The 12001-nt window shown below is 39.3% G+C and overlaps 1 protein-coding gene across 2 annotated transcripts in view; it reads left to right on the plus strand.

The window, feature by feature from the left end:
* Nucleotides 1-12001, plus strand: part of PRPF4B (pre-mRNA processing factor 4B) — a 28910-nt gene that overhangs the window by 12368 nt on the left and 4541 nt on the right. For both annotated transcript variants that reach the window (XR_004427010.1, XM_033154491.1), the window contains exons 7-14: nucleotides 298-371; nucleotides 1015-1105; nucleotides 4011-4158; nucleotides 5483-5620; nucleotides 7300-7453; nucleotides 9020-9134; nucleotides 9952-10103; nucleotides 10873-10959. Coding sequence is in view for 1 of the 2 variants with exons in the window: in XM_033154491.1 (XP_033010382.1) it covers nucleotides 298-371; nucleotides 1015-1105; nucleotides 4011-4158; nucleotides 5483-5620; nucleotides 7300-7453; nucleotides 9020-9134; nucleotides 9952-10103; nucleotides 10873-10959 (959 nt within the window). In the remaining variant the exon portion in view is untranslated. The remainder of the gene's footprint in view (nucleotides 1-297; nucleotides 372-1014; nucleotides 1106-4010; nucleotides 4159-5482; nucleotides 5621-7299; nucleotides 7454-9019; nucleotides 9135-9951; nucleotides 10104-10872; nucleotides 10960-12001) is intronic.

Below are 12001 nucleotides of genomic sequence, written 5' to 3' on the forward strand. Positions count from 1 at the left end.
TGAAACCTATTAAAAAAGCCTGCAAATACCCTGCCCCACCCCTGTTCTGCTATTTTTGTGACATTTCATTGACATCTTTACAATGTTTCCAGGTCACTTCTGGGTTCTGCGCATATACCCGGTCGCACACACATTGAACACACATAAACGGAGGGCTGCCTATATTTTAATTGTGTTGCAAGTTGCTCTTCAGTCCAGAAGATTCTGAGAGCAGGATATTAATGGAATTAACTGTAGAAGTGTTAAGACTATCTTGTATTCTTTCTCATTGCTTTCATGAATGTGAATTCTTTTAAGGTTCATCTCAGAAGAAAATTACAGCTCCTGACATGTTCACAGAATCAGATGATATGTTTGCTGCATATTTTGATGTAGGTAATTTTTTGTATAAATGCTTTTTGAAGTGCTGCTCTGTTTTGGTAAAGAACATGTATAAAAAACTTCTAAAAGACCACTGGATTAATTCCAATGGTGTCTGTGAGTGAGCAGAATGGACTTCCATCTCCACAATAGAAGTTCATCTTCCTTTCCTCCCCGTTGCAGCCCACTATGTACCTAGAGGTTAATAGCCCCAAAGCAGATTTAAGAGGAGGGAGAGGAAGGGAACTCCCATTGTGTGAATGAAGGTCTCCTCATTCTATGTTGGGTTTCGCCCTGAATCATTTAAACCATTAACTCTAGAAAGTGATTATTTGAGCAGTTTCATTGTTGCAGTTGCATTAGGGATAATACCAGAATTACTCAGCAGAATTCAGATAGCCCAAATAGTAAGATAAACACTCATCAGCTTTAATGAGAAATGCCTAGCATTGATGTTTTGTGTGTTCTTTGAAGAACAGAGTGTCTTTGCCCTTTGATATTGGGCCTTCTAAAGACTTTGTGAACTGTCTAGGGAACTATGTAATTGGGCAACCCTGTAATTGGGAAACCAGTAAATAGATAAATTAAAACAGTTCTAGTAGTTTCATAGGTGAATAAGAAGGAAAAAGCTAAATGAGATTTACTTTATTTCAGAGTGCGCGCCTTAGGGCTGCTGGCATTGGAAAAGACTTCAAAGAAAACCCCAATCTCAGGGATAACTGGACAGATGCAGAGGGGTATTACCGTAAGTATGATTGGTACATCTCATATATATTATCAACTGAGCACAACTGCTAATTAAAGGAATCCTGTTTAAAGGCCAGCAGAATGACATTTTAATGTCGCAGGGCTATCTCCCACATTTAGAACATCAAAGAAAATGTGTGAGTAAATAAAATATATATATAGTCCACAATCTAGCTTACATTTTCCCAGTTTTTCTCTGGAAGCAACCATCAACATTCGCCATTCAATGGAAACCAGAATAATGGCTCGGAAAATAAGTATAGAAAACAGTTCCAGCTTTATTTGCCAAACTGGACTCAGAATGCAAACACTTCACTGAATCTCCTTCAGCAGTATTGCATAAACAAATACAGAAAATCCACAGGAAAATGGGTTCTCCATTAGTTTTCTCATGTGGGAAAACAAGTTAATATTGTTCAAAACCCCTGAAAATAAATGTCTTGGTGCTTTATTTGGGTGAGGCATAGAGAACTTGAGAAGTTGGAACTAATTGGTCAGAAAGCCGGCTTTACTGTGGTGCCAATAGGCACCCTAACTTGGTTTTCACCAGTCACCCCTGTTGCTTGGGAAAAAAGAGGACACATTTGTGTAAAAATAAGTGTGAATGGAGTGTGAACCTTCCAGTTCTTCCCTGCTGTGACAAGGAATTGCTGGCAATGGTTCACACAGAAGATGGAGACCACACTCTTACATATTTAAAATAGTATTTTGGCATTTTGCACAAATGTTCTTTAAAGAGCATAAGAAATGCCCTGCAGGATCGAACCAAAGACCCACAAACTTCAGCATCCTGTTTTCCCATTGACTGGCCAGATGCCTAATGGGAAACCCACAAGCAGAATTTTAGTGCAACAGCGTTCTCCCCACTTGTGATTTCCTGCAGCTGGTATGCAGTGGCACATTGCCCTTAGACAGTTGAGTTCAAACAGGCATGTTGTAGTTTGCAAATTTGCCTGTATATAGTATCTTCCATTGTTCTCCTTTAAAGAGTTACCTTGCTAAATCCTCATGTTCTTTAAACTCTCATAGTACTTCAGTGATTCTGTGTTAACTGCTCATTGAAAATCGCAAAATGGGGTGCATGGTTCTTTGGTTCATAAATTGTAACATGGGTATTTTGGGAGGAAATACTTTGTATCCTTCCTCTTTTCCCAAACATGGCATCATTAAACGGAGTGGGAAGAAGTCAGGGAGTAGCATTATGTATTCATAGAAAACCTATTTAGGTGTTACTTGGGTTCTAACTGACTTGAGATCAGGAGTGAGTCTGGGGCTCCATCATCCCTTCACTGTAGAAGGTAAGTTAGTTATCAACATGTTCTGTCTTTTCCAGTTGGGAGGATTTCTCATTCAAGCACAATATTTACATTTCTATTGTCCCAGTCCCAAAGAATACAGCAACTAACTGCCTAAATGACTACAGACCTATTGCATTAACATTTGTAGTGATGAAATGCTTCGAAAGATTGGTCCTTCAACACCTTAGGATATGTTTTCCACTGGATTTTGATAAACATCAGTTCACCTGTAGGAGAAATAGGTCAACAGATGATGCTATAGCTACAGCCTTTCACCTTGCAGCGAGTCATCTGGAGAGACCGGGGAATTATGTTAGAATGTTGTTTATTGATTATAGCTTGGCTTTTAATACCATCCTTCCAGACATTCTTATCAAAAAGCTGGTGGAACTAGACCTTTCTTCTACCATCTGTGACTGGATTAAAGACTTTCTGAGGGATCAGACACAAACAGTGAGGACTGGGCCTGTTACATCTACCTCCCTGAAGCTCAGCACTGGCACCATACCAGGGATGTGTGCTGAGTCCCTACCTGTACTCGTTGTATACATACGACTGTATTTCATCTGATCCATCCACTGTAATTATTAAGTTTGCAGATGATACTACCATAATGGGTCTAATACAAGTGGAGATGAATCAGCGTACAGGGGGGAGGTTCAAAAAGTATCTACATGGTGCTTAGAGAATAACTTGCACCTAAATATTAGCAAGACCAAGGAGATGGTGTTGGACTTTTGGAGGAAGAAAGGGGAACTAGCCCCGTTGTATATTGGGGTGTTTGTGTGTGGAGAGAGTCTCTTCCTTTAAATTCCTGAGAGTCTACCTTAGTGAAGACCTCACTTGGAAAAACAATATAACTCAGGTGGTTAGGAAGGCCCAACAGAGACTCCATTTCCTCAGGGTCTTGTGAAAGAACAATGTTAAAACAACATTTGATGACCTCCTTCTACCGGTCTACAATAGAAAGTGTCCTCTCATATTGTACCACAGTATGGTACGTTGGCTTGACAGACACGGACAGAAAGTCTTTCCAGAGGGTGGTGAACACAGCACGTGATATCACGGGCTGTCCCCTGACCCTGCTAGATGACATCACAAGGGATCGTTGCCTTAGGAGAGCGAGAAAAATTATCAGGGATGATTCACACCCCGGCCAGCACCTCTTTAATCTTCTACCCTCGGGCAGGAGAGATAGAAGTATAATCAGTGTACCAACAGGCTAAAAAACAAGTTTCTATCCATGGGCTGTTAGGCTGCTGAACGGAAAATAATATAGTGCAACTGACTTTCGGGGTTGGTGTGTTGTGCGACAAGCATACAGAGTGCAATGAGATTGAGTGTTGGGGGGGGGAGGCTCGGTTAATTTCATTTTACACAGGTTGTACATTGACAATAAAGGTATTACTACTACTACTACTACTACTACTACTACTATCCAGAACAAAGACAGGGGAATTCTGTTAAGGCAGGTAGTGACCTTTAATGGAAATTGCTATTATGACAGCAACCTATATGCATTTCTGTACAGGTAAATCCTCCTTGATTGATTGATTGATTGGCACTGAAAATGTATTGAACAACATTTTTTTTTCTTTTCCTCAGGTGTTAACATAGGTGAAGTCCTAGATAAACGCTACAATGTATATGGGTACACTGGCCAAGGAGTTTTCAGTAATGTGGTGAGGGCCAGAGATATGGCAAGAGCAAACCAAGAAGTGGCTGTCAAAATCATTAGGAACAATGAGCTTATGTAAGTAAAATAAAAATTACATCTCAGGATAAAATGAACTAAAACAGTAGTGGCCCTACAAGTTTTGCAGAGATGCATGAGCAGCAACTGAAGATTTGCACAATATTCAGGAAGACTGTTATGTAGCATGTTTTGTAAATATATAGAATCCTGTTATTTGTAAACTACTAACCTGTAGCTGCTGGTTTCAGTAGTTGAGTGACTACCTGTAAAGAGTTGGTGTTCATCTGCTGGAAGACGGTTTATTGATCTAGTGAAGTCTTCTGTCTGCAGAACAGAAATGGAGGTGATACTTGACAATCTCCCACCACTCCTTTTTCCAGCCCCCATTGCATCTCCTTTGTTATTTGAAAACTACTCCAACCCCCTGGAGCAGATTTGGAGAGACATTTAAGCTGTCCCACTAATTAACCATAACATTTTGATGTCTGTAAAATTCAAGTGCTGTGTATTTCCCCACCATACCTGTATGTTTGTATGATACCTGAAGGAAGCCTCATGGGGACTTCCTAATTCTGAAAAAGTTGGGTAGATGAACAAACTGACCCTAGGAAGGCAGAAATGATGCCAGACTGGTGCATACCAGGGCAACTGTGCTTCCAGTTTTCTGTTACATACTCACTTTCTGGGCTATCAACCAGAGCGCTTGCTTTAAGTTCCACCCTATTCCCTTTCTAGGACTGTGTTCTTCAACTTTGGGTCTCCAGATGTTGGACTACAACTCCCATAATCCTTTGCCATTGCCTAAGGTGGCTGGGGGGGATGGATGTTGTAGTCCAGCAATGTCTGGGGACCTAGATTGAAGAACAATATTCTAGGGCAGGCATAGGCAAACTTGGCCCTCCAGATTTCTTTGGCCTACAACTCCCATGATCCCTAGCTAACAGGACCGGTGGTCAGGAATTGTGGGAATTGTAGTCCCAAAACATCTGGAGGGCTGAGTTTGCCTATGCCTGTTCTAGCAATTATAATAGCCCATATTACCACCTCCTTCCCCAAAGTTCCCATAATAGGATGCTCTCTACTTGCCTAATCTTTGCAAGCTTCAGTCTTGCATGCATTCAGTCACAGTTGCAAATCAGAAGTTTCTCATATCAGATAAGGTCCTTCTGCTCTTATCCTTATGGCTGCCTTGTCTGCCTAGTCTCCAGAGAGCATTATATGTCTTCTGGTGGTGGCAACCCTTAAGTTCGGATTGCATTGATCCTTGCAGTTGTCATATTGTTACTGTTGCTTCTTTATATATTTCTTTATATCATTTAAACCTCTGCATTTTAAATGGTGTTTGTGTGAAGTATATTATAATAATTGGATTTATTTTCAGGCAAAAAACTGGTTTAAAAGAACTGGAATTCTTGAAAAAACTCAATGATGCAGATCCTGATGACAAGTTCCATTGCCTGCGATTGTTCCGGCATTTTTATCACAAGCAGCACCTTTGTTTAGTATTTGAACCACTCAGGTAAGGTTTAAAATAATTCTGTTTAGATTATTTATCTTATTGCCCTGTTCATCTCCTTAAACTAAACATTGTTTGAAAGTTTCAGAAGTAGTTCTTCCTCAGCATATAACAGGGTATTCTGGAATAGGATATTTGAAAAAGAAATAAGCAGAATGAACTGACAAGTCAAGTTGCAATTCTTTCCATCAGAGGCGGTGACTATCAAAGCAGAATAGTGTCAAGATGAGTTTCCAAAACTATAGAATTATCCTGGCATTAAAATTAGAAAGCCACAGAACAATATTTATGTCGCCCCAGCTTCTTCTGGGGAGGAAAAAACACATAGCAGAGTTCCCAAAAAATAGACCAGAGGCAATTGTACTTCATCCAGCAGAGCTTAACTTGCTACTGAAGGCAAATGAGCATAATGGTCACAAACCCAATACATTCAGGATTGGCACAGTCCATAAAAATTCAGTTGCAGCGCTTACAAGAAAACTTACACGTATTTATAATAAGACTAAACCTTAACACTATAGCATACAGAAACAGAACAAAGAGACAGAAAGAGAAAGATAGTAACCCAGGCTCCTCCTGGCCTGACTTATAATAGTCAGCACAACCTTGAAGAATAACAGAACCAGTTTAAACTTGCTGTATTCAGCTTCCCAGAAGGTATAACCCAAACAACAGAAACCTTTCACACAGAGAAGCTTCTTGAAACTTCTTGATCTAAGAAGCAGAACAGCAAAGATTTCTACACATCAGATTAATACTTTCTGTACTAAGAAATGCAAACTGACAATTTATTCATTAAAACATAAGCTAAAAAATTGTTTATACACATACAGGTTATTTTTAATTTCATGCGTACATGGAATTGGGAGAGTTAAAAGTAATGGTAGTGTTTTCTGATAGAAGGTGGAACACGTTAGCAATATCTTAATTCCGTAGCCAAAACAGAAGCATTCTTTTTATGTAGGGTGGGTCATTTCTGTTCTGGAAATCAAGGTTCTGTCCTGTTACTTCATATGTGTATTAGAAAATCAATCTCTGAAGTTGCTAAGAAATAGCTCTATTCAGTTAAAAATACAAGCAAGTTTTCTCAGAGATATTTGCAACTAAATCATTGCATGCCTGGAACAACTTCCACAAGTGCAATGCAGCATCCCCCCTCTCCTTTTACCTTCCTCATAACCCCCAAATCTGCTCTGAAGAGTTGGGGATCCCTCCAGAGCAGATCTGGGGGGGTGCAAGGGGAGAGGAAGGAGGAGTGGGAAGTCCTATTGCACAAATATGAGTTGTCCCATGTGCACAATGATTTATAAAGACGCAGCCCGCAATCTGCCATTTCATGTTCAGCTAATAGATTTTCAGACAAATGCTTTCGCTAAGTACAGTACAGTACACCCTTTTCAGTGGTCCATTGCAAGTAATTTATGGGCTGAAATGGTGGGGTATAAAATACCTTTTAAGATTTATATTGTTATCTGTGATACATATATATGATACGGTGTTATAAAAATAGTTTTATAAATAATAAATAAAGTTAATGTTGTTTAAACAATGTTATTACAGATTGACTTCTATAAACTTCCTGTATATTGAATTACTATGTATTTCTATTTTTAATGTGTTTGACATTATGTTTCTTCCATCTTCTACTATCCCCATCTGTAATGTGTCTCTTTTCAATTTAGTATGAATTTACGAGAGGTGCTAAAGAAGTATGGAAAAGATGTTGGCCTCCATATAAAGGCAGTACGATCATATAGTCAACAGCTGTTCCTAGCATTAAAACTTCTTAAAAGGTGCAACATCTTGCATGCTGATATCAAACCAGACAATATTTTAGTAAGTAATATTTTGTTACAACCCTGCAGATACTTTTGGGAAAAGAAAATACAATACCCTGTTTACATTGTGTCAATTTCTATGAGATTTGATTCTTATTCTCTCTCTCTCTCTTTCTCTAATGGATTTTATGCTGAAAAATATCAGTAACTGGTTGATTTCTCCCCAACTGCCTGATCATGGCTACCTCCCCTGGTGCCCCACAAATGCTCCCCCAAGGAGGTCCTGTTGACTGGCTCTAGACTATGTCCCTGGGGAGAAGAGGGGAATCCAGAAAGTCCAGGAAGAAGCAATTTCTATGAATAAGATCCAACCCAACTTAGTATAGTAATAAAACAAATAAGAGCAAATTTAATCAAGCTTGCATTCCAAAATAAAGATGTGCCGTAGCTTAGGGCAGCTCTTTATGGCGAACCATCCCTGTGGAGTGGATTCCCCTCCCTAGGTCAGCTGTAACATATATAGATCTCTCACCGTATGGATTGTTCCCATTACACAGAGAGATTCCTTGCTGCTGCCACAACCACTCTCTTAAGCAGCCTTCACCCAGCAGCCTGGGGAAACCCAAAATGGCCGGGGTATAAATAATAATATTATTGTTATTATTGTAGGAGCAGTCTACTTGTCATTTTAAGTTTCAGTAGTTTCCTGGTAACATTGGAATTCTAATATTTGGTCAGTGCTGATTGTAATACACTAGCTAGCATTTTAATGTATAATTTGGAATTATTCTCATAACCTACTTGTGCACCTACATGATAAATTAGCATTCTACAGAAAATGCATCACTGGCATAATTGCCTTTGTATCAGTAGGCACACTTAACTCCAGCCACCTGACAGTTCCAGCAGTTCTTTTGCATAAGAAGGAACCATTTTAGTCGTGCATACAGTTACAAGGATGCATGGAATAAGGACAGTAACCCACTCTGTGCAAACATTGTACAGAACAATTTTTGTAAACATTTGGGTTTGGGCTGCTGGGAAGTTAGCTATATAGAATCTTTATTGGAATAGATTGCTATTGACAACCACAAAACAGATTGGATGCTGGGCAAAATAATTCAAGTGCAAACTTTGTGAGGTGAAGTAAAAATTCATTTCACATGTTTCTTCTTCATGACAGTCAGGTGAATAAATTCCAGTTTTTCTCGACAGATGTCAGTATTAACTGCAGAGTAAATTACTTTTAAAATATGGCATCTCTAGAAGTTACACATTCTTTCAGACAGTTTTTTTAACATTTATAATTTTTAAAAGATGCCAAGGACAAAATAAAGCTTCTGGATCAGACCATGGGGCTATTTAGTCACAGCATCCTGTTGCTTACAGCGGCCCAATCAGATGCTTCCAGAAAGCCCATAGCAGAACATGAAGTCACACCACTTTCCATTGATTCCCAGCACACAGTATTCAGATTCATCTTGCTTTTGAACTCTATCCTATTTTTAAACAAAATCAATATTAATATGTGCTAAATACATTCTTAAAGGTTGGTGGTTAGTTTGCACAATCAAAGTCATTTGCTACTTTCTCCATTAAGTACAATTATTGTTGCTTTTTTAAGGTGAATGAATCTAAAACTATTCTAAAACTCTGCGATTTTGGGTCGGCTTCACATGTTGCGGATAATGACATCACACCGTATCTTGTCAGCCGATTTTATCGTGCTCCTGAAATTAGTAAGTTAATCTACTCGATGAGATATTCTTGCTTATATTCAAATTCTGCAGCTAATGTTGATTCTAACTTGCACATTTATGAAGAAGTACTGCAAAAATTGAATTTTATACCTGACAAAATTCCTTGATGCTGTCTTAGATTTTAATAGTTATCAATCAACCAACCAACTAGCATGGGTGTATGGCAGGCTAGTGTGAAAAGGAGAACAAACTCCTTGGATTTTGGTTTATCAGGTCCTCCCTTACTGGGTCCCCTCCTCCCTCCTTCACCAATGTCTTTTGCCACTCTTCCTTTTTCAAGGTTCCCTAGTTGTTTCTTCCCCATTTTCCTTTCACTTGGTTGATACTATCTCCCCATCTCCTTGCCTAAGCCACTTTGTTCTTTGTTCCTTCCACACTCTTGCCACTGACATTCTTTTCCTTCTGCGTAACAGATTATGAGATTGGGAATGGAAACTTCTGTAGTATATTGTACTGTATTATCTACTGCTACACCATAAAATCTCTGTTCTACAAACTTTTTCACCCAATCTCTTTTCACCTCCCATCTGACACTCTTGATCTGAAAGAAACTAAGGCTGGTGTGGGAGCATCACTGATGGATGAATTTTGAAGTTTAGAAAAGGATATGATGGCAATGATGTTTTAATAGTATACCCATTTTTACGAGCTGAGTGGCACGGGAGAAATATCATAGATACTGCAACACATTCTGTTCTTTTTGTGGCTGGCTGATCCTAGAAAAGTGAGTGACCTTAACTTGAGTGTGTCATTTTGTATGATTAATGGTTTTAATTTTACAACTGTTCTCCTTCAGTTATAGGCAAAATCTATGACTACGGTATAGATATGTGGTCTGTAGGCTGTACATTATATGAACTTTACACAGGAAAAATATTGTTTCCTGGGAAAACCAACAATCATATGTTGAAACTTGCTATGGACCTCAAAGGAAAGATGCCAAACAAGGTAAAGAAATAAAGTGCTTGTAAAGATGAATAACATTCTAGAATTTTCCCTGATCTTGTAGGAATCTTGTAACATCCTAACTTGTTCACCCTGGCCCTAAACTATGGTTTACAGCCTGTGGATATTCTTTCTGAAAGGGGCCAATATGCTATTAAAACTTAATTCTAGTGGAACTTCCCAGTAACAAGAGTCTATGGGTGGAACTCACCATTGCATGAGAGGACTTCTGCTTGCAGAACAGCTTTTCACCTTTCTTTCCTCCCCACTGCAGCTCCCTTTATGCCATACTCTAGAGAAGACTGAGGGTATGCAGAGGGCTGCAGGTGGGAAGAGAGGAAGATGAAGTCTTCTTGTGGGAGCACAAATGCATTCCACTCACACGCTGAGAGTATGGGATACAACAGTCTATCGTTGATGCAAATGAAAAAGACATCTCATTTTTTATTGTAGATTTTTCTCTCTCTCTGCAGTGATCTGAAGAAATAGAACGTAATGACCCTTGATGTTTTCTGGAAGTAACGTGAGGCTTTTGATGTAGGCTTGTCTTAGTTTTCTGGAGTTAAATGTGTAGAGGCCTATTTTAAGATGCTACCTTTTTATCAATTGAAGATTTCATATGCCCTAAGCTTCTGAGATCTGTGTAAAACAAAAGTGCACTTTATTTTTCAGTTTGCCTACATGGTTGGAATAAGCCTTTCTCTTTGAGATTATTGCTTTCATTATTTATACTTGTGGACTTTTTAAGACTCAATTTGCTATCTATTTTCAGATGATCCGAAAAGGAGTCTTCAAAGATCAACACTTCGATCAAAATCTCAACTTTATGTACATAGAGGTAGATAAAGTAACAGAAAGGGTAAGTCTGGACTACACTAAGTAAAATGCGATGTTCTGTTTTGAAATTTCTTGTGCCTTTTTATAGGTTTAAATTAGAATTTGGTGAATACGGTTGTTAAATAAATTTTGCAACTTTTTGTATGAAGGGCTTGTTTTAAAACTCATTGACATACACCAAGCTTGGGAGAGATCAGTAACCATATATAGCATATTCTTCAAATTGGCAGCAAAATTATTAGCATAGAGAATCCCACATGAACAAATACGTGAAGATTTTATACAATAGCAGCTGGATTGGTTCAGTGGAATACCCAAACTATTCACTAATTGCAGATTTGCAGTGAAGGTTGAAATACTTTCATCCTTATTTGGTTTAGAGAAGGCAGTCCACGCATTACTGAATACACTGAAAGCTCCTATTTGGAGGGTAAAAAAAGGTAAAGGGACCCCTGACCATTAAGTCCAGTCACGGACAACTCTCGGGTTGAGGCGCTCATCTCACTTTACTGGCCGAGGTACCCAGCATACAGCTTTCGAGTCATGTGGTCAGCATGGCTAAGCCACTTCTGGTGAACCAGAGCAGCACACGGAAACACTGTTGATGTTCCCGCCAGAGCGGTACATATTTATCTACTTGCACTTTGACGTGCTTTCGAACTGCTAGGTTGGCAGGAGCAGAGACCGAGCAATGGGTACATTCCCTTTATTTCCCCAAGGTGAACCCCAATTTTCTCTTCTAGTCTAAAAGATCTGCCTTGTTAAGGTAAGATGGTGGACAAAAGCTGTCGTGGTTGCAGTGTACATTGATGTTAAATGGTGAACTGTTGAGTCTGTGTACTGAGTAGCTTTGCTTTCAGCCTCAGTTCTGCAGCGTTGATTTGGCATGAGAGGGGCTTAAGTTAGTGGTGGTCGAGGAAGGTGGGGAGTAGGGAAAGAGAAGCTCAAGTAAGTGCAGCAAATGATGGATGCTCACCCATTTACGGTGCTGTTCACAGGCAGAGCTAAGAGGTGTAGCTCTCCTCACCTTGGCTGTGATCACACGGAATAGTGATTGGGTGCTG

This window comes from Lacerta agilis, chromosome 7 (genome assembly GCF_009819535.1).
Source record: "Lacerta agilis isolate rLacAgi1 chromosome 7, rLacAgi1.pri, whole genome shotgun sequence".
NCBI classification, from domain to species: Eukaryota; Metazoa; Chordata; class Lepidosauria; order Squamata; family Lacertidae; genus Lacerta; species Lacerta agilis.